Source organism: Clarias gariepinus, chromosome 17, assembly GCF_024256425.1.
Source record: "Clarias gariepinus isolate MV-2021 ecotype Netherlands chromosome 17, CGAR_prim_01v2, whole genome shotgun sequence".
Classification (NCBI taxonomy): domain Eukaryota; kingdom Metazoa; phylum Chordata; class Actinopteri; order Siluriformes; family Clariidae; genus Clarias; species Clarias gariepinus.
The window spans coordinates 22,251,788-22,277,869 of record NC_071116.1 but is presented as its reverse complement, the minus strand read 5'-3'; the positions used below and the strand labels follow the sequence as shown (position 1 = coordinate 22,277,869).

The 26,082-nt window shown below is 41.1% G+C and overlaps 1 protein-coding gene across 1 annotated transcript in view; it reads left to right on the top strand.

The window, feature by feature from the left end:
• The window catches only part of il11ra (interleukin 11 receptor, alpha), a 42,739-nt gene that overhangs the window by 5,728 nt on the left and 10,929 nt on the right, over positions 1 to 26,082 (top strand). Inside the window, exons 2-9 of the mRNA XM_053516194.1 lie at positions 18,236 to 18,332; positions 19,249 to 19,315; positions 19,653 to 19,822; positions 20,998 to 21,112; positions 22,471 to 22,637; positions 22,780 to 22,949; positions 24,527 to 24,671; positions 25,876 to 25,965. Coding sequence (XP_053372169.1) covers positions 18,236 to 18,332; positions 19,249 to 19,315; positions 19,653 to 19,822; positions 20,998 to 21,112; positions 22,471 to 22,637; positions 22,780 to 22,949; positions 24,527 to 24,671; positions 25,876 to 25,965 — 1,021 coding nt within the window. The remainder of the gene's footprint in view (positions 1 to 18,235; positions 18,333 to 19,248; positions 19,316 to 19,652; positions 19,823 to 20,997; positions 21,113 to 22,470; positions 22,638 to 22,779; positions 22,950 to 24,526; positions 24,672 to 25,875; positions 25,966 to 26,082) is intronic.

Here is a 26,082-nt window from a genome sequence, read left to right as displayed (position 1 = left end):
GGCCTCGTCTCTCTCTCTTTCTCTCTAGCGGACTACACAAGCTTTATGAGTTGAGGCGTATTCGGACAAAGCGAGCGCTGTCCACAAGGTGACAGGTGATTATCACATACCGCTGGGATCAGTGAGAGTTTCCAGATTTGGTCTAAAAGTGACTCAGAGCTCCATATCCTTTTCCTCGATGCAAAGCACGAGTGCTCTTTTCACCGGACTAATGTTTGCATTTCCTTAAAAGGTTTTGCCGACTTCCAGATGCAACCTCGCAATCGCAGGTTTGCAATCAAGTCTGGACCAGACCAAGGAGATCAATTAGTCTGGAACTGGGGTTGTGCGATATTGATTTTCTTTGCTTGTGATTTACCCCAAAAAATCAAGAATAATGGTTTTAATATCCCTAAACTGAAAAAAATGCCTTTCCAACAAGATCAGGTTTAAGGAGGGTATCTTATTCTTACCACCTGTGCAGTCTGGAACTGCTTGCTGGCAGTGTCTGCGATGAACATCTGGATGGTGGTGGATTTTCAGGTGTTCCAAAACTGAAACTTTTGTTCATTCCACATATGCTTTTGGCATTTATTGATTTCTTTTATTTTTGGAATGATTAACTGTCTCACCAGCATACTTCAGTTTTAAATTGCTAAAAGGTCAGCAGATCTGATTACACATTCCAATCAGAGTAAATGCCATTGGATATTATACCTTGTAAAATGGTTGTGTAATGTATATAGCCGTGCGATTTAATCAGTCTTTTGTGGATACTAGGGATGGTGGGGGAAATCAGTTCAATAACATAACGCGGTTCTTTTGTCTTTCAAGTTCAAGTCGGCTTTTATTGTTATTTCAACTATTTACTGTACAGTTTAGTACACAGTGAAACGAAACAACGTTCCTCCAGGACTAAGGTGCTGCATACAACATAAATTAACAAAAACTAACTAGATAATTAAGAAACCTAATTAGCTGCCCCTGAGTGGTGCAGTGGTAAAGTGCTCGCCCTATCATCCAGAGATCGCGAGTTTGATCTCCGGGTGATGCTGTTACCTCTCACAGCCGCAGGCCTAGGGAGAGCTGATTGGCCGAGCTCTCTCACAGAGGAGGGATGAGAGGTACTTCGGGCTCCCACATTAACGACGGCTCTATAGCCAACCAGGGGCGTCTGTGAACTCACGCAAGCAGAAGAAGCGGATAACGCTGTCCTCCGAGTGTGTTACGCCGCCCTCAATGGTGCGTGAGCAAGCAGTTCGAAAAGATGCGGTCGGTGACGTCACGTGGTTCGGAGGGAACGTAATTTGTGATAGTCTTTGGGCCTTCCGGCTGAATGGTAGTGGAAGCTTAATGTGGGAGCCCCCTAGTGACGGGAAGGAATTGGATACGACTAAAATCGGGGACAAAAAACCTTATTAGCTGAATAGGTGAGACAAGACAAAAAAACAAAAAAAAACAAAAAAAAAAAAAAAACCTTATTAGCTGAATAGGTGAGACAAGACAGATTGACATTTTTAAGTTAACAGAAAACTGACTAAGTTCTATACATAAAGTGCACGTGCAAATGTGCAAACAAGAGCGACAAAGTGACAACGCGACAGCATGACACATTTCAAATCACGTATTTTCATGCTCATTAGATGCTTGTATTATTGTTATTGCTTTAAAACCTCTAATAAGGTTCAAAACCTTTCTGAAACAAATTGGACAGTAAAAGTTTGTGCTAACACTTTGAATTTAATAGAAATTTAAGATGGTCAAAAAAAGAAAAAGTCAGTGAAAGAAGAATCATCATGCCTCGTATTGCAGTTTAAATTAAAAATTGAGTATTAATTATTTGTTTTATTTAAAAAAAATAACATTTTAAGCACTTAACTAATAAACAAAGCAAAATTATATTTGACACTTTTTTTCCATCTTCTTCTTCTTCTTCTTTTGCCCGACCCAAAGATCGATCTTTTCCGTGACTGGGAAACAGCGATCTCAAAAACTAAACGTGAGTTTTTCGAGATCCGTTGCATCCCCTAGTTCAGGATCGTGTCTCTCACACAAGTCTATCAGGGACACATCCCTCCAGTTGTGTTGCTTTGTTTAGCTGTGTGATTCGTAAAAAAGGTTCCTTGCGTTGCCTTTGCCTTTGTGCACAGCTGCTGGCTGAGGCTTTAAATGCCCTGGGAAAAAATCCAAGACTCAGTCAAGACCTGGCATATGGTAGCCATCTTGTCCTGGCCAGTGCCTAAAGGAAAAACCAGATCCAGAGATAAATCAAGGGGCTCTGCGTTTTTCAGGGGCTTCGAAGGAGCCGATAGCTCGTGCGTAGACTAGAGTACCGTTCACAACCCGATCCACAGGATGACAAAATGGATTCATATCAAAACCGGTTCCTGCATGCGGAATGCACTCTGACACACTGGCGATCCATCAAGTACACACAGCACTTATCCAAAGACATTGTCCAAGTAGAGGCTCGGCTCCATTTGACGCACATGGCAAACGCTCTAGAGACGCGAGAAGCTTTTTTACATTTTTTTCTACCCCTCAAGATGTGAAGACAGACCCCTATTTTCAGTCAGACTCCTTGACCATCAGGACCCGCGTACCCTGTGAGCGTACTGCATATAGAAGCTTTGATTGTGCCACTTCAACTGGCCCACCGTTTGCACACTTGTTTATTTGCTCGGCCATGTTGCAGCTTGAGCTAAATTTGATTCTGCATTTCCTCAGGGAGAAGCCTGGTGGTTGAGATGCAGTAAGAGCGAACTGTGAGGTACGTTGTCTGTGATGTGTACACTTTTTTTAGTCTTATCGGTCCTGCGCTCGCAGCCTGAGTTATACACAGCTGTGTAGCATTCCACAAGCTAGGCATGGTGTATGATTTGAATTCCACTTTTTTTTTTTTCCCCAAGCTGCTGTGTCGAAACCCAGCTTCAACAATCCACACATGGTATTAATTATGTATGTTCTATGCAAAATGTAATCTAAGAGGACTTGGTGGTTGGACAGAACCTCTTCAGCTGTCTTTACTGTTTCATTCTGTGTAAATAGCTGGCTTCCAGACCGTTGCTTAAGGCAAGTTAGTTACCGTGCGCCGTATCGTTTCTGTACAAATCTTTTTTTTTTTTTCTTTCCACCATGACCTGAATCAAAAATTCAGCGTTTCTTCTGGTAACGATGAACTCTCGCCAAAGCCTTGCACACTTCTTAATTCTAGGCTCTCTTATAACCGCTGTGTGTTTGAGCCTAATGTGCGCATTCCCTGCAATCGATCTTATTTCTCATTTCTCAAACACCAGGGGTCCCTTTTCCTTCCCGTACAAAGAAATATTGGCTATATTTATCCAGTTTTCATAGAAACCTTATGGCAAATATTAGCACATCTCGGGGGGGGGGGGGGGGGGTTAGGGGGGACAAAACAAAACGATGCGCAGTTTCTGCAGGGACTGCAGGTCAATCAGCCGAATAAAGCGCATCCCGATCCACGCTGCTGGGTGGTCTTTTGGTGGAGGAGAGAACGCTGGCCTCGGTCATGCCTCCCCGTCATCTCCACCTCCTGAACTGTTTAGCAAGCTTTGCCTATACAAACAACTGCAGCGATTACTTACTCCTCTGTTTTCTTTGAATCGCTCAAAAGCTCTCTGTGTGAAGATGCACAGTACGAGTTTCTCTTTTTATATATATATATATATATATATATATATATATATATATATATATATATATATTGCAATGCACACAACATTATGGGTGACATATCAGAGTTCATAAGAGCACAAATTGTTAGTCTGCGTCTCACTGGCTGGTGACAGCGTGGTTTGATGCACATGGAAGTGAAGTTGAACATCTCCCAAGGCCTGCACTGTCACCAGATCTAAATATCATTGAGCCACTTTGGGGTGTTTTAAAGGAGCGAGTCAGGAAATGTTTTCCTCCACCAGCATCACGTCGTGACCTGGCCACTATTCTGCAAGAAGAATGGCTCGAAATCAGGACTTGTATCTGTCATTCCCAAGACGAATTGATTGGCCCTACACCATACTAATGAATTATTGTGGTCTAAAACCAGGTATTATATATATATATATATATATATATATATATATATATATATATATATAATACCTTTTTTCTCTTAAAAGAGCTAGCCCTAAAGCTTCACTGAGGAAGTGCACTTATTCCGCATCATTGCTTCTTCACTTTGATGAGTTTACTCAGGCTTTAAAGGACCGGTTTACGCAAACAATGCTAATGTTGCTTCCGATTACCGACATCTAGCACGGATTAAAGGACTCGCGCTAGAGAAAGTATTAGTTTAAAAAAAAGTTGAGCACGGCTCACCGGCACCGTACACGTCAGTGTCACGTGACTCAATGACGTCGACGACGACGACAACAACAACATGGAGCACAGGCCTGTCTTTTTTACCAACTGTACTCACTGAATTACAATCCTGTTTGTTCTGCATCTCATGGATCGAGTAATCTGATAATATTAGAGTCCCTTATCAGGTAAGATTAATCCCGTTTAAAGAAGGCGTAACTCTGATGAGAGCTCTAGTTTCTGTGGACAAAACCTTTTTCTTAATCTTTAATGAGTCTCAGATTGCACGGTGTGAAAAACATGTGTAGCTCTGTTACAGAGAGCTCTTCCTGTTTACAGAAATCACAATAGTTGCAGGTGATTAAACTCAACGTCACTGCATGTAGAGTCTGCCTTCCATATAAAGTCTGGTGTTTTCTAGCACGGATCGGATGGAGGCACCGAGGGCAACATAACATCCCGCTGTGCGAAGGATCAAATTTCAGCTGCGCCGTTTTCCCATCCGTGCGGCTCATTAAGCAGAAGCGAGCTTAAGATAGACCAGCTTTGATCAAGGCATCATTACGGCTCTGGCCATTTTTTATTACCTTTCAGCGATGACCTTTTGCTGGGTAATAAGAAGAATAATCCAGGGAAATGCCGCCGACATTCATTTCAGTTGTTTGTCCAGAAGCGTCAGGGGCGATGCATAATAGCAAAGTAGATTACACGCGACAGGACATTGTGACTCGCACCAAATCTGTTTTTTTTTTTTTTTGTTTTTTTTTGTGTGTTCCATTATTAATGTGGCAAGTACCTGTTTCCACCATGTGTGGATTTTGGAATGTGACAAATTAGGGATGCCATCTATTTTCAGCCCCCCAAACACACACACACACACACACACACACACACATACACATACACACACATGCACGCACACACATTTTTCCCTTGTTAAAAAAAAGATGATGGTGTTGAGTGTTCCTCCATGAGTCATTAAAGGGAACTACGCTTCGACTTGCCTGGCGCGCAAAGGGTGCTAATAAGGGGGCTGCGGTGTGGCATGGATGAACATGTCTGACTAAACAGAGCTAAAGCATCAATTAAAAGAAAGTGGTGTATATTTACACAAAAAAAATGAGAAAAGATGAGGAAGAGAAAAAAAAAGGTTGTTGAGAAAATATGTGGTATTTATAGGTTCATTTCCAAACCGCTTCACATGCACTGCTGCAAGTCACCTTGACCCTCCCGGCTATTTCCAGCCGAACCTTACCTTTCCATCTCTCCTTAAACAAACACCAGATAGCAGGCGTCAAATGCTAACAATGCTTTTTATAGCCGTAGGCATGGCCGTGCTGATCTTATTGCAGTAAAGCGTACATGACAGAACCTCTCTCTTTTTTTTGTCATGGGACAAAGGGGGGGAAAAAAACCAAAACGTCTTCTTCGGTTCTGCGGTCGTCAGGCTTGGCCCGTTAAACATTCGCGAGCTCTCCATGCTCATGCAGAGTCTGGATTTTAATGGAGTCTCAGAAATCTGGCAGGGTCCGTGCATTCCTCAGCCTTTTCTGAGCTGTTTGTCCGACTCTTGGAGAGAGAGAGAGAGAGAGAGAGAGGGCCTGTTTCCCCCTCGGGTCTCTTCTCTCTCACACACACACTCTCGCTCGCTCTCTTGTCTTTTCTTCCTTGCATTGTAACGCGTGGTATTTATAGGCTGGTGGTTGTGCTTTTAAGCCACTCACAGAACAATAAAGGCTAAGACCTGTTCGAGGCCACGCCGTCCCGAGACCGTCTTTTCACTAATGACTTAAGACGCTGTGAAAGAAACGACAGTGTGTCAAAAAAAGAAAGAAAGATAGATAGATAGAAAAAAACGTCTGTGTAGAACGTCATGCACGTGTCTCAGCTGCAATCTCACTCAAGAATAGTCTTGGTTCAGTGATAGGACATTAGTTAGGACGTTTTTTTATTTTTTGGTTTTGTTTTTTTGTGTGTGATGACACCGTGGTCTATTTCTGGAGACTGGCTGCCGATGAGTCAGAACGCATGGTAAACTCATCCACGTGCGCGCGTTCCACAGCGTGTTCCCGACCACATCGCTTCGCAATCATCCGGCCATTACCCTTATACATTTTCATTTCATCTAAGCATGAATATGCAGATCTTACATCTGGATAGCGGATGTGGCGTACCAGTGTGTGTTTTTCATGGGTTGCCATGTAAAAAAAAATAAATAAAACAAGACAAGAGCTCTACTTACATACATCCTCTGACCCTATAGCGACACGCCTAAAACTATTAACTTTGTCATGCAGAACGGATGAAATCTTGAACGTGATTGGACAAAAGGTATGGATTATTTCTAGTAGATCTGACTATCATGAACAACAGGTTAGTATTATTCTATTAATGGACTGTTATTTCTGAAGCTCACACGCAGGAACTTTGTTTCATGATTTTAATCAAACAGCTTTAAAACTGGGTTGTTGTTTAACATTCTTCTTATATCTTTTAGTTTTTCTTGTAAAAGTGAGCATGGAGTCTCAGGGCTCTTAGTCTGCTGGGTTTCTCAGGGTTTTCTCAGTAAAATGACAGGCTGCAGTGTGTGTGTGTGTGTGTGTGTGTATGGGCTGGTGTACAGTGACTGTTTATCATATCTTTAACGCAGGTAAAAACAGGAACTAACTTGTCCCTCAGATGTTCCACAACATTTAATCTAAATAAAACGCATTAAAACTAACGATGTCTCATTCATAATATCAAAGCGCTGAATACATTGAGACTGTTTGTACACTAATGCATACAAACACAGACACACACACACACACAGTCCTAAATATAACTACAAGAGGCATTCGAGTCAAACTGGGACTCATGAATGAAGGCGTAAAACAGATTTCAGACTTCAAGCACGGTGATGAGACGCTTAAGTAAAGACCTTCAAATGCGAGGCAAGGAATGACTTATCTTTTTTTTTTTTTTTTTTTAAAGACAGACAACTTTCGTGAGTTTAAGTTAAGTTTTAAGCCTATATTTGTCACATATACTGTATATTACAGCACACTGAAATTCCTTCTTCACATGTCCCAGCGTAACTGGGGTCAGAGCGCAGGGTCAGCTATGATACAGCGACCCTGGAGCAGACAGGGTTAAGGGCCTTGCTCAAGGGCTCAACAGTGGCAACCTGGTGGAGCTGGGGATCGAATCCCCCGATCAGTAACTCGGTGCCGTTGCCTTCTGAGCCACCACTGCCCCAAAGTGACACGTCTGTCTTTGTTGAACTGCACACACAGCCGTTCACGAACACCACTTGCACATCATAGGAACTTCGGCTGGGAGTTTTTGCCACATCCGATATACTGCACAAGTCTGATGTTGCTCCTAGACATTTCAACATGTTTGGGCTGTTAGTGGAGTTCCTGGGAGGCCAGCGTTTCAGATATGAAGCGACTTTCTACCATTACTGCTATCCAAGCACTAGTGAAACGCTGGGATTTGTGTATTAGTGTAGCAGAAGATTATATAGAGAAATGAAGCAAGTTTTTACTTTTATAACCGTGTTCCGTAAAATCAAAAGTCCTGGTTTGACTTGAATGCCGCTCGGACATTTTGTAAAAAGCAAAAAAAAATTTTTAATAAAGCCAGCAAAACAATAGTATTGCAGTTAAAAATCTTAAAGATTTTAATAAAGAAGTTTTAGCAAAGAAGTTTAATAAAATGTTATTCAATGTCTATATATTTATTTAATACAGTAGTACAGATTTAAAATGAGTAAGCTTACAAACATTGTAATTTTTTAAATACGCATTTTAATATTGTAATTATTAATGAATTCAAATGAATAAATGTTTACTTTAATAATTTGAACTTTATTTATATATTTATATTATATTTTCATATTGCCAGTCTAAGTTTATGCCTTAGTTGGACTCTCAGATTTATTTGGTTTTAGTTAGATATTTATTTAAATTCCCTAAGAGTAATGCGGATAATCGGCTGCTTACTCGTTTCTTGGTCAGCTGTGTTATTGCGTCATTCCAGTGACCTACAGACATCAAATGCAATTTATTAATGTGGCGATAAGGCCCATGCGTAAAACTGCGAACAAGACACGAACATAAAACCACGGCACATTAATAGGCGTTGCACTGACCTTGTGCTGCGGCAGCGCTCGATGGCTGACATTAATTTGTCGGGTGAGATCAACACTGTGTCAGAGCACTTTTCAGCACCTCCATGTGTTTGCACATACGCGCTGCCGCCCCGAAGACAAATAACGCTTTCGGACCACTGTCCCCCTCCCAGCCGCCGTATCCTCAGATACCATGTTGGACCAATTAGAAAAGGAGCAGACAGGACAGGACAGCAGAAACCTAATAAACTGTCTCTCGTCTTGTTTTTATCCACGGATCAACAGAGCCATGTTTGCCGTCTCCAGCTGCTTTTCATGGTCTTAACGAGCTTAGCAGTCACTGGAAAGGTCTCTGACATTTTGATTACAGGGCACAAATGTTTGCATCAGCTCTCTGGTGCTTCTTTAATACGGTTCACTCCATCAAATCGCGGTCTTCACAAATGCATGTTGTGGCCCGCGGAAGGTTTTTATTATTATTATTTTTATTAATTTTTTTTTTCTGTCTAAAAACTTTACTAAAATGAAATCTGTTTTGCATCCATCTCGAGCAGAATGAAAAGAGGTTTAAGGATTTCAAAGTCTGGCTGCCTGAAAAAGTGAAAAGGGAGAAGTTTTTCATTTAAATATTACACTTCCCCTGCTTGATTTTTCGGACAGATTGTTTTTGTCGTGGCACACAGCTTTTTATCGACTTCCGCAAATCATGACGTTCGGTGTGTCAGGAAATCCCACACGGATAGCAAATTTTTTGCGAGCTTTAGGCGGAATTATTTGTTTGCTTGCTTACCTTTTTTTTTTTTCTTCTTCTTCCTACCATGTTTGTTTAATGATCTCATTATCCAACATAATATGTTCAGAAAGCTTGCGTAAGATTAAAAATAATAATAATAATAAGGGTTTTAATATTTTTGTAAGAAGCTAATTTTCATGTTTTTTTTTCCCCTACTTTTTACCAGAATTTAATTTACCAGAATTTAATTTACCAGAATTTCTAATTGACTGAAAGCAGTAAAGTACATTTATGCATCTACGGTGTAGACACATGTGCCATCGTCCTGTCGTGTCTCCAATACCCCACAATACATCACTGCTTCAGGAAAACAATACCAGAAACTGTATACGAATCCTCAGGAACGTTTGTAAAAAAAAGTGAGGTCTGGACTCTAACAAGGTATTAGGTGTAATTAAGCTCGTTATATCGTTATATATAACCACACGTGCATGTGCGCCGCAGGTAAACATCATCGGAGATACTTATGGAATCCTAGTGAAGTTTAAGTGAAGTATCTATGATAAACAATGCATTCTTCTCCCTTCTGCCTTGAAACCCCCACTCCTGTTTTATGAGTGAAGACACTTACAGCTTTATCTGTTTGGCAAGCACGGACAAGGGAAGTGAAGTCAGACAAGACTCTTACAGGAATTCCAAATAGGTGAAAAGGAAACGCGTATTATATAAGATACAACATGAAGATATACCAGAAACAAGCTGCATACGCCAGTGTGATAGCAGGGATTTACCGTCGTTTGGAAACATGCCTGCTGTAATGGACTCCTAATGGAGTATATCAGGAGTATGACGGCCTGGGTGTCATCATGGATATCCAGGGTGTATTTCCTCCCTAAGCGGGAGTATAAAGTCAGGAAGGCAGTGATGCATCAAGATACAGCAATAAATGATATCGAGCGCTATACACATGTAGTTACAAGGGTAAAACCACGTTTTAGTTTCCCTAGCGAATCTCCCAATGGGTTTCTGACGCTCTGCAGAAGATCAGCCCCCGTTACTGTGTTGTGGCTGTCGGTGGACTGTTTGTTAGGGTCCTAATGGTGAGAACACCTTCCTGCGAAATTCGTCAGATTCTTGAGAACAGACCAAAGAGCCACTGTCTCTGTCCTCTGCACCGATCTCGACAGGCTTGGATTCCTTTTTCCCTGCTAGATATCCAGTGCTGTGCAAAAAGTTTGCGATGTCACTTATTTCTTCATGGTTTACCATAAAGATTTATTTTTTGATGCAGTCGTGAGAAACAGTTCAAGACACAGCGCCCTTGAAGCAGATAGGGTTAAGGGCCTTGCTCAAGGGCCCAACAATGGCAACCTGGTGGAGCTGGGGATCAAACCGCTGATCTTGGTGCCGTAGCCCTGTGAGCCACCACTGCCCCAAAGTGACGCCACTTATTTCTTCATGTTTTACCTTTTTGTATTTTTTGATGCAGTCTTGAGAAATAGTTCTCCAGTTCTTTTCCTCAAGGACTTACATTTTTTTGGGGGGTGAGGTTTTTACCTCTCATTTCCAATCCAGTTTTCAGCAGTTTTAGGAGAATGTTTTTGTTTTTGTTTGTTAAGCAGCACAGTGACCTATGAACCATTCAAGCTTAAAAAACATCTAACTTAAGGCATGAACCAGTGACAAACAGGTGGTAGATGATCAGGCTGGTGATTTGTATACTGATGATGCTGAGTGGTTGGATCAGACGAGAGGGGAAATGAGGTTGCTGTTGAGGTTTTTGTATGAAAATATATATATTATAATAATAATTTTATACCTTTTAGGCACATTGCAGCCTAGCTCGGTAAAACATTTGTTCCTGTTTCTTTCATATCTATATTATTTAATACAAAGAAATGGTGCATTTGAGAGAAAAAAAAATCTTAGAGTTTTGATAAGATTTGGTGTTCGGCATGATTGCGTTCTATAAACTAAAAATGAAAGAAGGCTCTCATTTGATGGTCGAGCTGTGCTTCGCAAGAAATTTGTGCTGAAATCAGTGATGGATTATAGTTTCAGCTTGCGGTCTGGAAAGCTCCAATTGTGCTGCTCTAAGCAAAGCTTTTTCTTCTCCAGCGTTTCCTAAAACGCAGTTGGATTTTTACATGATGAAAGTCCTGACAACTCGCAGCCTCAGGCTTAAAGCCGTTCTTTATATTTAGGTACCGGTTTCACATTAGAAGTTAGAGTTCGGGTTAGTTGTCCCGATGTGCTTTTTAAATTTAAAAAAAAAATTTTCATTCATGTCACATCAGGTCAGGGTTGAACAAATCATAAAGCCATTATCTCAGCACCAGGCAAATAAAAGCTCCGTGCAGGGACCCGTTCCTATGTTTGGTTGCCTGGAAGCTATTTGATTGGGCTGAAAAGTAGTAGATAACGTATTGACAGACATTGAAATATAGTAGGCTTGAAATATCATGCTAGCAGTATGGGGACAAACAAATGTAAGACCTGTATTTTTACCACTGAGGCTTTTACCAATGAGACCTTTATTACAATTACAAAAGATGGTGTATCTAAAGATATAAATGATAAAAAAACACAGGTCAAAGTTTCAGTCACAGTTTCCTTTGTGTATAAGACTTTTCTGTTTCTATTCACATTTAAAGGTTTCTCTAAGCGCTTAAACAGCTTCTTCTTCTTCTTTTTCTATTTTTTTTAACTCCCCCTCAAGTACAATATTCAGCACTGTTCCTCCTGACATCCGGCCAAATCAAAATACTTGGCAAATCTTTGCACATTTCTTGGAGCAAGGTGACAGATTAAATGGTCGAAAATGGAATAAATGAGAGGATAAACATAAGCGCTAATGCTTCCAGACAGGTGAACTGCATGATGCGATTGTAATTATCATCCTGCATGCTCCAGGCATTGTTGATTTCAAGTTTGGATGAAGATGACAAAAGGAAAAGATCTAAATGGATTAGAGAGAGAGAGAGAGAGAGCAAGAACTTCACGGATAAAGACTCAGCCTGCGTTGTTTGACTGAAAATGACATCTGCATTTATGTTTATAGGATTACGGTAAAAACTGTGGTCAAAAAAAAAGAAAAGAAAAGGGCATCTAGTGATTGTGCCAGTCATGCGTTAGTGTGATAAGAAAAACACAAGAGCAGCTGTTCGTCATGTGACTACAGACACTTTGTTGTTGTAGCTACCAGATGTTCTACAATAACCAGCTTCCACTTTTGCTTTAATGATTTCTTCCACATTCCATATTAGCTGCGTTATGGGGCGATCGATGTCGGACGCCCAAGCTCGACTGGACATACTGTAGCACCGTGCGAAGTGTAAATAGACGAAGAGATCTAAGAGGACCTGCAAGTTCAGAGTTCAAAAGTAGGAACTGCAAGAAAGCTGCGCTTATTTAAGTACATTAGGCGTTTGAAAAGAGAGACATGCCTGTGGTTAACACTTCAACTCTATCGGTTTCACTGAAATAACAGGATTGGGTGGCTCCAGGGTTTCCGGTTCGATCCTGAGCTCAGGTTTACCGACTGTGTGCAGTTTCACACATTTTCCCTTTGTTCATGTGAGTCTCCGGCAGGTTCTTTGGTTTCCTCCCACCTCACAAAAATATGCAAGTAGGTGGATTAGTTACGCTAAGTACCCCAGGGTGTGTGTGTGTGTGTGTGTGTGTGTGTGTGTGTGTGTGTGTGTGTGTACGGGAAGGTGGGGGGGCAGGGTGCCCTGCTATGAACTGGCATTCTGCACCAGGTGTATTCTTCCACCTTGCCATGCACCCAGCGTAACCCGGGACAGGCTACAGATCCATCACAACCATAACCAGATAAAGTGACTGTTATTACTACTCCCACTCCTACTCCTCCTCTTAATACCACCACCAACCGACTACTATCACCACTTTAACTACTAGGAATGGAATCCACCAGGAACCACCCGATACGATATTTTCTTGATACTGAGGTGCTGATTTGAATAAAATTGCAATTCTATAACGATCAGTATCATGATTTAAGAAACATCCCGATCCAATTCTCTGATTTTGTTTAATTAAATGTAGCCCATTCCTTTTTTTTTATATATATATATTTTTTTGGAATTTTTTCTCCGATTTTCTCCCTGATTTTAGTCGTATCCAATTCCTCCCTGTCCTCATCCAATTCCTTCTACTAGGGCCGCAGACTATCACGTGTTTCCTCCGACCCATGTGACGTCACCGACCGCATATTTTTGAACTGCTTGCTCACACACCGTTAGGGGCGGTGTAACACACTCGGAGGACGCTATCCACCTCTTCTTTCTGCGTGGGCTCACAGATGCCCCTGATTGGCTGTAGAGCCGTCATTAAAGTGTAACTCTCAGGACATTTTACATTTAGGCATCTTATCCAGAGCGACTTACATTTTTATCTCATTATACATCTAAGCAGTTGAGGGTTAAGGGCCTTGCTTAAGGGCCCAACAGTGGCAACTTGGTGGTTGTGGGGTTTGAACCTGGGATCTTCCGAACCGTAGTTCAATGCCTTAACCACTGAGCTACCCCTGACCACAGTACCTGTGAGAGAGCTCGGCCAATCAGCTCGCCCGATCAGTGGGATCTCCCACATTAAGGCTACTTACCTCCATCCAGACAGGAGGTCCAGGGGCTGTCACGTGTTTCCTCCAACCCACGTGACACCAGTCAAACTGCTTGCTCGCGCACTGTTGGGGGCGGCGTCACACACTTGAAGGCCAGCGCTATTCGCTTCCGCTACTACTTCTACCACCACTACTACTTTTACTACCACTTCTACTACCACTTCTGCTATTACCACCACTATACTCCCACTTATACTGTTACCCCCACCACCGCTCCTATAACCATATCTACAGTAATACACTGAACACCACTACTACTACAACGTGTGCCAAAACATTTGACATCATTTGAAATATGATTGAATGAGTAACTATGTGTCCTAGGCAAACAGAATTACTTAGGATTTATGTTGAACAATAAAAAATATATTTATCAAAATTCCAACAACATATCAAATGGATAAAAACTGTATTTTATTAACTTTTTATTTCGCAAAGGTTTTTTTTTAACTTTTTTTATTTATTTTACAAATGTTCAGTATGCGCACTGCCTATGATGCAACACACATCAAGTCGGTAGCTCAGCTCCTGCCAAACATGCTGTAGCACATGTTGTGTAACATTCTCCAGCGACTCAGTGATGCTCTCTTGAGAATCACCTCTAGGCTTGTAGGGGGGATAAAGACCAGGCCTTCAGGTGAACACGGTGGTCAACACATTTTAACAACACATCGTCATTATCACAATTTTTTGGGAGGACCCTGTACTACCACCACCACCACCACTTCTACTCCTCCTCCTTTCCCTACTACTATTACTACTAATATTTTCTTTTTCTTCATCTTCTTCTTCTGCTGTGTCTTCACAATCTTAGTTTCCACAGTGACATTATGCTCACTGGTCCATTACACAATAACGATGAGCTTTCTTATTTATGTAGCTTTTTGTTCGAGGGACGAAACCCAGCCATACATATGAGATTAATTTGAAACCCCATGCTACGTCGTGATGATTGGAAGATACGATTGCTTTCCAAGTTCCCAGTAATTCATGAACGAGATCCAGGTTGATGGCCACAAACTCACTAAATCCTTCGTCCTCATGTCTCTTGGCCTGAGATCATGCTGTTGGCTAATCCTTGGCAGCGCAGCATTGCGGCTGGAAAGAAAAAAAACACCACCATATGTAAGGATGGCATGGCTGAACCGGTAAACAGATTACCCACAGCTAGAAGGGTATATAAGCGAATAAAAGCAGTCGTGATGCGTCGTTGATGGTTAACTCGGGGTAAAGCTGTTTTGGATGGCGTTATATAATGCTCAGTAATCAGGAACACTGCGCACTGTTTGTCCTTTTTTCACGCTGTTGAAAACAGATCTGTTTCTGGATGATTCTGTTGAGCCGCTATCAAAATCACAGGGAACGGACGTCACAGTTTCCACTGTTTAACTTGGCGCTGTGTACACATTTACAGTACATCCTGTAACACATGGCACACACTTTTCTTTTTCTTTTTTTCTCTTTAATTATCAATTTGGAGTGAACAGCAATTATGAATTGCAAAATAATAATGGCATTGTATGAATTCCAAAGAGTCGGCTGCATGTTTTTCGGAGCTAATGGTACTGCCGCGGCTGTTTTATTTTCCCTCTATGATGGGATAATTAACTCTAAAATCATTTTACATTTTCCTTTCTGGTCTTTACACAGCCTGGCGGGTTTTTAATTCTTCACTTCTTTTGTGTGCTCTTAACCCAGGCTTATCTCAGCCACTCGGAGTGTTTAAGGAACCATGTGCAAACAAATGACCCGTCTGTATTTTCAGGTAGAGGCCGTGGTTTTATTCAGTGTGTAAATACACACAGTATTCAGTTCAATTTCGCACAGATGTAAGTCATACTACTCTCACTTAGCGATAAGAGTATTTTTACACAACAGATAAGCGCGCCAGACCGGGTTTAAGCTGAACCAATGATGTATCTCGTTCTAAATAAACGGCACGCAGCAAATTAATGTACTGACATGTTTGCGAGATAGTGAAGTCTGTAAACAGATTGTAAAAGCACGATAAGGTATTTTTCTTTTTCTTTTCCCCCCCCTCCAGTTTATTTAATTACTTAGACATTTTTGAAGAACTGCTGTTGAAATTATAGCTGGCTTACAAAAGGCTTATGTAAGTTTCTCGTACAGTTGTCATTTTTTTTAATATGGATTTTTTGCTTAAGATATTTTTTTTTCCACCAGATTGCTTTGGAATAAGTCACGTAAAAAATAGTTACCCATATGTTTGTTATTATTATTAGGATACTACTTTTCCTTCCCCTATTTTCTTCTTCTTTTTTTTTCATTACTTCTACTATTAATAGTACTAGTACTACCACGATCATTAATACTATTACTGCTGCTTCCACTATTACTCATACTAATTAAAAACAATAAAAGTAAAAGTTCCTTAGATTCACCTTCTCAAAGTGCCCCCCCCCCCTTTAATTTAGATATTTACCCCTGTTCTTCCTAACACCTGGGCGAAAAATAAAATACTTGGCAGATCTCTGCACATTTCAGGGAGGAGGGTGACAGATTAAATGGGGGAAATGGAATAAATGAGAGGATGAACGTTAAGGGCGTATGCTTCCAGACAGGTGAACTGCATGATGCGATTGTAATCATCGTCCTGCATGCTCTGTGGTTTGTAGAATTTGAAAGAGAGAGGGCAAGAACCTCACGCATTAAAGACTGCTTAACTTGTATGGTTTGACTTAAATGACATCTGCGCTTATATTTATGGGAAAGACTTCAAAATACAGTAGAAATTCAAAAGAAAATTGCCATCCGCTGAGATTGTGACATTCGTGTGTTAGTGTGATAAGTAATGAAAAACACGAGAGCAGCTGTTCATCATGTGACTACAAAACATACTATTACTCCTTACATAGTTACGTGACCAAAACCATACACTACTACAACTCCATGCACACAGACAGGGGAATTGAACCTAGACCCTGGAGGTACAAGGCGACAGTGCTAACCACTACCACCCTACCGTCTTTACCGCTGCTACTATTATTATTATCATTATTATCACAGCTGCTATTACTGTTAATTTAACTGTTATTGTTACCATTACCTCTACTATTACTAATGTCACTACTACCACAGCTGCAGCTCTTACTGCTAATACTATTATAACCGTTGCCAGTACTACTCTTACTGCTATTACAACCATTACCAATGCTACTGGGTGATTCACTCGAAAGAGACCCTAAATATCCTGTATTAACTGGATATTTTTAACAAAAACGTACAACGTGCTCCTCAGTATATGAAGTTTCGATTACGACAGGATGCCCTCCGAGTCGCACCAGTAAGGAGGTAGTTTAACGCCGTATTCCTTCACTCAGTCACTTGACTTCTCATCAGGATGCTGGTGTACGGTAATGAGCAGCGTGAACCTATCGAGTCACCAGTTTCGTTTTAGGCGATGTCAGAGTAAATTTAGGAACAAATATGGTGTTCCTGACCATGAAGTGGAGGAAAAAAAATGATCCAATTTATAAATTTTTTGGTTCAGATTGCCTCATCATAGCGAGAGTTGTTATAGAATATATTCGGCGCCTCTTTCAAGTGAATCACTCTGTAGTATTACTATTATTACCATTGTTGTTACTTATACAGTATTAATACTATAACTATTCCCACTGTTATTGCTATTCTCACTTCACCGCAAATACAAGTTTGACTTTTAACCTGAGGGAAACCTCTTCTTATGATTAAATAACTACTACTACTACCGTGACTACTAACACTGCAGCTGCTACTCCTGCTATTGCTACCTCACTGAAGAATGTAAAGTCCCGGGATGGATGACTTCACTACTTAAGAATTAGCATGACTTTTAACCCGAGGGAGTGATTGTCCTTGGCCTTCCTGCAGTTCATTCTTGTGCGAGTTTCCTCAAAAATAAAAGTGTAGACCAGGGACTCATTTCTGTCCTCAATACGCTTGAAAAACAACTCAAGCAAAGTTTAAACTTCTGCCGTAAACCTTTGAATAACCTGAACTTCCTCCTGGTTTTCTTTGCGTTGTCCTCAGTAGTGTTAAAAACGCCCATCTCTGAGGTCTGCTCAGTGTGGAGCTGTGGCGTTGCCTCTCTTGACCCTGTAACTACAAGCTGCTTTTTTTTTTCCTTCCCTACTTTTAAATACGCGGCAGAGTGATGTTTATTCTCTGCGATGCTTTTATAGAGAAAGGACAGGATAAGTACACACATCTGTTACGGATGTCATGTTTGCGTTGTCCCAGAGGCCTCCTGTCCATAATTATCGTGCCTGTTCCCTTGAAAGCTGCCAGGCAGGTAGAGGTTCCTCAGTATCTCAGCCTGGGCCAATCCCAGACCTAATAATAACGCGCCTGATGCTCGATTGCCAGCTGTTAACTAGAGCTTAGTGGACTTTGACAAGTCTTATCAACGACATTTGTGTGTTTTGTTTCTTTTCTCTCACAGATGCCCGGCTTAGTGTCATGCCCCGGTGGTCTGTTGGTATTTTGGATCCTCAGTCTTTCCTGTGTCCACATCGACTCTGAGATCTTGAGCAATGAAGGTAAGAACTGCTGGACGTTGAGGGTAAATAGTTTGCTTTTGAAAGAAAAAACGTTGTTTACTTTTTTTCTGCCTTTGCTTACCTTAAGCACCTGGATCTTCTCTAAATACATCTCCATGGTAAATGCTACCAGAGAAGAATCTAGCTGATTATCCGCTAAGACTTTAATAAAAAAAGTTTAATTTAATTAAATTAAACCCTAAGGCCTAGTTATGTCGTATTTTTGCACAAACAGTACGTGTCTGTTGTAAGAATCCAAGCTGAGAGCAATTCCCCATGCATCGTTTATGGAGTTCAATCTGTGTGTGTGTGTAAATGGCAGTATTCCTCCTGGCCCAATGAGTAGAAATGTGAGAAATGTGGTGGGCTTTAAAATGATACGCTTCTGCCAATATTCCCTGAAAGCCGACATTGAGCACGACAGTTTCTGGAGTACAGTTAGACCCAGGGTGTTGGAGTCCAGCCACTCCTCAGAGTGCATATGTGTTCGTACTTGCCTCTTTGTCCAGTTCTTGGCACTCAACTGCTGTTATTCCATCCTTGATATAAACCCTGTGGGCTGAAGGGGCAGTACAGGAGGGTAACATAAACAGTCTCGGTCCCTTCCAGAGCAAAGTTACGGCCTTGTTGACTGTACGATCGCCGGCTTGCTTACTTAGGGCCGAGCGGTGCCGCTACCGACTGCGCATTATCTAATCCTCATGGGGTAGTACATTTTTGATAATTGTATGTTCTTGTAGTTCAACAGGAAAATGAACAGATGAATCTTCAAAGCACATTTTTATTCCCCAAAGCCAGATATGTTTTGCTCATATTCATTTCTCTTTGCTTTGCTAATCTAGAGAATATGTAACATCTACAGTACATGTAATAACGATGCTTTTTCAGCCTAATCTTTTTTTTTTTTTTGGTGCAGTTTCAGACGTGCAGTTCGGCACTCTGGGTTCCACCGTGACGTTGACCTGCAGAGGCGCTCACCAAGGGTACGTTCCCATCCATTACTCCACATAGGCGCTACGTGACACAGCTTAGCCAAGTCTTCCAGTAAACACTGATAACTTCATGCTTCACACCCTGCTAGCTAAACACTCGGGCCAAGCCGCTGCAGCTCAATCACACAGAATCCCTTCACAGCGACTCCCCAGACTCTGAAATTGGCCACAGAAAGCCACGGCCTGGACCGGATCGATATCCTCAGTCAATACCTCTAATGTCCATGGGAGTACTGCGGTGAAAGGAGGGGGGGGGGGTCGTGCTAATTCGATCGCTATGTGACAGGATAAGTAAAGTGATTGAGGCACTGACTGTGAGTTTTGGCAGGTCGGAGGTGTTATGGACACACAACGGGAGCTTAGTAAAGGCGAGGCAGTCTTACCTCTCGGACGGCTCTCTGACCCTCACCAACACTACGCACAGCATGGAGGGTAACTACAGCTGCCTCGAGCCGAGAGATGGAGTCCTGCTGCAGAGCATCACGCTACGTCTAGGCTGTGAGTGAACGCTACACTTTTTTGTACAAATCTCAGATGATTTAAGCTGGTGGTCAAAACACAGTATATATTTCCTTTAAAGGTCCCGTATTTTACTGTTTCTTGAACAAGTTCACGCAGCTCTCAGAGCTCTCCCCCAAAGTGTATCTGTTAATCCGCTAGCTGTAATAAGCTAAATTATTCATACTTTCATACTACATCACTCCCATTACAAACTCGCTGTTTCAGTGTCTATGGAAACAAGCTACGGTTGAGCCACGCCCACAACAGAGAACAGCAAAGCTCAGAATAAGGCCAGGGGAGATATTTCTCCTAAATTTCCATTAGGAGAAATATCGAATTAAGTTGTTCAAGCCACGGGTGATACAAAATGAAAAAAAGAAATAAAAAAGCAGGTTTTTTCTCACGCTTTTTTTTTTTTTTTTTTTTTTTAGTTTAGAAGTTCAATTTATCACCATCAATAATTTTACGAAGTAATAACATGGTTTAGAGAATTTTTTCAAGTAATTAAATAAAGTAATGTATTGTTCAGTACAATCACGATGGAGGGTAGAAGCCAGAGGGAGTCAAAATGAACATTGTCCAAGGTGCTTGGAACAGCTTGGCAATCTTTTTTTTTATTTTTTATATAAACAATATAAAATCACGTGCGTAACAGGATTGGTCAAGATTTTGAGGCACTATTGATTTGAATCCGTTTCAATTTTTCATTTCATTCTTACTGGAAACATCAGATTTTTCACATTTTCCATTCGCATGTGTTTAATTTCGGACCAACGTGCATGGCCTCTGCAGCAGTCGGTAACATTTGTTCTACCTCAGTTCTTGATCGGTGCCTCTGGTTTAATAGTCAGGAAATTTTTTGAGTGAAAAAGGGAAGCACTTCAGCAGTGTCCCGCTCGAACTGCGGGCCGAGGCCACTGGAGACAATAAGTGTGTGGTGGTAAAACTCAAAACACTTCCTGTGGCAGGAAATAACTACACAACACAGCACTCCAGCTTCCTGTTAGGAAGGGCGAGATCATCCACACACAAGATCACACGAGTTTATGTGTTCAGCTTCTGCCCTGTTCCCATGAATTTACCCATGGAAAAACCCGCGGACGCCGTGTTATGCATGTTTAATTTTTTATTTTTAAAATTTTAAAATTTTAATTTTATGCTTGGTCGTGCAGATGCCCCTGAATATCTGAGCGTTTCCTGCAAACTGCCGAGTCACTTCAAAATGGTGTGCACGTGGACGCAAAGAGTGAGGACACACTTACCCACCAAGTACATCTCCTCAGTAAGGTGGGGTCACATGACTTATCACTTATCACCACTGGTCAGAACAAGACTACACGCTCATTATAAGACATAAAGTAGTGACATTATCACAGTGTTTGAGATGTGATCTATGCACGCTGAAGATAAACCAGCGTTATTTAAAGCGAATTTCTCCCTCATCTCTCAATCACATACATATCGAATTGCTTTAAATATAAATTGACCCTAATTTACTTCAAAGCATGATAATTAAATCTGTTTTAGCTGTGATGGCTAGTGGTTGAAAATTCAACAGCAGGTCTTAAAAGTGAACTGGCTGTAAATTGTTGAGAATTCTTAAACAAAATCTTTTAAATCTTCTAAATCGTCCTGTGCTGTTCAGGTAAAGAATGTACTTTCACTCAGGCTGTTGTGTTCGAATGGAAACGATTGTTGGAATGTGTTAATGCATCCATCACACTTTTGGAGACTTTTCTTAAATTATGATTTTTTTTTTTTTATTTAAAACTAATACACGATTTGTCTTGGTGACATGCCTGCAAAATGGTTTATAAACATCAATACACAGTTAAGGACTTACTTGTTTCGGTAGCTGTCGACCCTTGTGTAAGGTTTTACAGCATTTTACTCACCTCATTGATTATAATAAATGGTATAAGACCTTTAAGCCAGTTCAGGCACTTTCCAAGCACACTTATTCTTCTTTAGTGTCAGTTTGTACAGTACTGCGCACTGCAATTCTTGAGCCAACCCTCATTTATTCATATTCTGCATACAAAGAGCCAGACTGTCTTGTAGTCTTGAGGAGGAATAGTTCTCCAGGCTTCCTAAAAGGATTTTTCTGGCCCTTATTTTGTTGGCTCTCATTTTCAGCCCGGCCCCTGTAACCAAGCAGTTTCAGAGGAATGTTTTTCGTTTGTTAAGCCAATCATCCAAGCATTAAAATTAATAATGATAATAAAAAAAACATCATAAACCAGTGAGAAAAGTGTCCAGATGATCAGGCCAGTTATTAGTAAACTGGCGATGCTGAGTGGTTGGAACAGATGAGGGGCGAAATGAGGTTGCCGCTGAATTGGTTGTTACATAAACAACCAATTTTAAAATTGTATCTTTATGCACTTTGCAGCCTGTCACAGGAAAACATTTGTTTCTATTTCTTTAATTTAATATGAAGATATGTGTCGGCACGCTGGCCTCGCACGTACACCGTTTGACGGTTTACTAAGCGGTAAAGACGATGGATGAACGAATGAATGAAGACTTGAGATGTGGCTCAAGACTTTTGCTTGTACAGGCGTTTCTAAATAAACCGAAACTCAATGTGAAATCGATCACCTTTCTCATCTCTCTCTCTCTCTCTCTCTCTCACACACACACAGTGCGGATAGCGGCATACCAGAAACCTGTGAGCAAAAGGTGATGGAGGTGAACAAGTGCATCATCAGCAACCCTTTGTTCTGGGCCAGCAAACATCTGGTGAACATCACGGAAGTCAATCCACTCGGCTCCAAATCCACCATAACTTACGTGGACATCAACAAAAATTGTAAGCAGCTTAAGGCGTTATTTAAAAAAGCAAAAAAACAAACAAAACAAACCTTATTTAACTAGAAGAAGCCTGATTGTCAGCATTAATATGTACATTTATTAATTTATTTTGATTCGTGTGTGTGTGTGTGTGTGTGTAGTAAAGCCTGATGCTCCTGAAGAACTGATCTGCACCGGAGTGTACGCCGAGCCCATGCAGCTGCACATCGAGTGGAAGCCTCCCACATCGTGGCCCTCGGATGTGTCCGATGCGTTTCCTCTGAAGTTCGAGCTACAGTACAGACCAGTCGGGTCCAAATACTGGTCCAAGGTGAGCTTTTAATGCCGGCTTGTCCTCTTTTCCATCTTTAAAATCGAACGCTGGAATGAAGAGCCACATTTTAACAGTTTATATATATATATATATATATATATAAAGCAGCATATGGAAATATAAAAAAATATTAAATGAGTATAAAAAAATTATTTATTCTTTACTTATTCTTCTTATACCTATATTTATTTTATTTTATGCTTTTTTTGTGCCATTTATTGGGGGACAGCGAAGGAAGAATTTCATAGTGTGGGGGGAACATGTTTGTTTACTGTGCATATGACAATAAAACTTGAACTTTATCATTTTAGTAGTGAGATTAAAAAAAAACTTTGTATAAATCTAAACAAAATGAAAATATGAAATAAATGCAAGGACGAAGGCAAAAGAAAAGGAAAGTGATTAAAATTCATCGCTATAGAAGCAATCTAATCAGTTTGACACTAATTGCACATCAACCTTGTGTACTGTATGGCACTGGTGAGGGCAGGGAATCGCCGCAGCACCTCTCCTCTCCTCTCACGCTCTCCTCTCACGCTCTCCTATCACACCAACATATCTTTCCACCTTTTTTATCTGACTCCCTCTTATCACACCTCCAACACAACTTTCCACTTCTCCTGTTCGAGTTCTTCTGATGGGTTTCTAATCCTCTCTCTCTCCCTCTCTCTCTCTTTCTCTCTCTCCCTCTCTCTCTCTTTCTCTCTCTCTCTCCCCCCCACTCTCTCTCCCTCTCTTTCTCTCTCTCTTTCTCTCTCTCCCTCTCTTTCTCTCTCTCCCTCTCTCACTCTCTTTCTCTCTCTCTCTCCCTCTCTCTCCCCCTCTCTCTCTCCCCCTCTCTCTCTTTCTCTCTCTCCCTTTCTCTCCCCTCTCTCTCTCTCTCTCTCTCTCTCTCTCTCTCTCTCTCTCTGCCTTTCTCCCTCTCTCCCCCCACCCTCTCTCTCTTTCTCTCTCTCCCTTTCTCTCCTCTCTCTCTCTCTCTTTCTTTCTCCCTCTCTCTCCCCCTCTCTCTCTCTCCCTCTCTCTCCCCCTCTCTTTCTCCCCCTCTCTCTCCCCCCCCTCTCTCCCTCTCTCTCTCTCCCCCTCTCTTTCGGTCAGACAGTTTGACCTTTCAGAAGCGTGCCAGATCTTCTTGCAATTTCTCAGAAGCCTGAATGTGTATTGGAACTGATTATAAGCTTCTGTTGTCTTTTTTTTTTCCCTCAGTAGTCATAGGTGTGGCCTTTGCCTTATTGCGCATGAAGCTCAGTACTGAGAATAATGTTAAAAGTGAGGAGGAGGAGCAATTAAATGTTGGCATAAAACATAACATTTGTACATTTGAAAGGCAGAACTCTAAATGTTCTAAATGTGATTTTTTTTTTTTTTAAGTAGGTTGAAAAAGAAGCTAAATATTTTTTCTCACTAATCCTAAATTTTACAAACACAAGGATAGTTTTGAGCTTTAAATAATTTTTCATTAGGTCAGAAGGTGAATGTATTTAGAGTTTTAATGCGGAAGATGAAAAATAAACACAGTCTTTCCTTTTTTCTTGTTGTATCCGAGTATGTTTAACTCTGTGGTGTCTGTGCAGATGGAGACAGAGGACACGAGTATGGTGATCCTGGACGCCCTGATGGGTCACTTACATGAGGTGCGAGTACGAGCCCAGGACGGTCTCATTAACCACAGCCAGTGGAGTGAGTGGAGTCAGGTGGTGCAGGGCCAGCCCTGGAACGGTAAGCAACACCCCCCCCCCCCACACACACACGGATATACACGCGTACACAGAGCTACTGAAACGCACACACACACATAGAAACATACGCAGAGAGCGAGAGAGAGACACAGACAAAAACATTTACATACCGAGTTACACAGACTGAAACGCACAGGCATGTACACTGATCCTGAGACACGTACATGAAAGTTGAAACAAACCTGAAAGACACAAAGCCAAAGACAAAAAGAGACAGAGAGACAAACACCTAGACACAGAGATGAACCCAAAGACACAGACAAATACACACTGACACAGACGTAAACACACATAAAAAGACATATAAAAACACCAAACATGAGACACAGACATTAACACAGATATAGAGACATACAGATATAAATAGGAGGGAGAGAGAGAGATGTGCGCACACACACACACGTGCGCTCAGAGAAAAAGAGAGACACAGAGACACATACACAGACAAATGTAAAACAGAGACACACACAGACATAAAACTGACACACAGATCCAAACCACAGAAAGCACATTGAGATAGAGACTTGCACAGAAAGCCATAGACACAAACACACACACACACACACACACACACACTGACAGAAGACAATAATATTTGTTCTCTTGTCACCTAATGTAATGACACTGACATTTATTCAGACGGACGGTCAGTGCCTCCACTTCATCTGAACACAGGTTTAATTAATGCTGGTCGCCTTTATTTTTTTTAAACAGTGCCCTCTTTTGGTGGATCATCTATTCATCTATTTCTTTAGGAAACAAAAAAGGATTTCTCACATTTCAAAGCGTCCGAGTGCTGTTTATAGCTTCTGACTGAGCACACTCGAACGTTGCTGCCAATTACGTGGTAAATTGTTTGGTTAAAATAATAGCGGATGATAGTAACAGGAACAGATCATTAGCCTTTTTTTTTTTTTTTTTTTTTTTTTATAATTTGTAATACATTCCTACCTCCTCAAAGTCATAACTGCTTTTGTAACTCGTGTAAAGTACAGCGGGGAATCAATCTGATAGCTGTTTTGGGAGGCAAATGCGGTGCTTGTGTGTCGTCTGAGAATCTCGACCACGTCTCATCATGTGACTGAAACCTACAGCAGGACGAACACACACACATTTATATAAACGTACAGCTCTTGTACACAAATACAATGCTATGTTTTTTTCTTTTTCTTTTTCCTTTTCAGATCCTTCCATGATACCTGAAACCACCACAGAACTTTTTGAGCCAATCTTCCCTTCCACGTTTCCAGTGAAGGCAACAGAGAATTCTAAAGGTAACTTATTGGCATTTATTATTTTATTTATTTATTATTATCATAACAGAGACCGGTCCAGAGAAAAGCCAAAGTACTGTACATACTCACTTTTTTTTTTCTTCTTCTTCCTTGGAC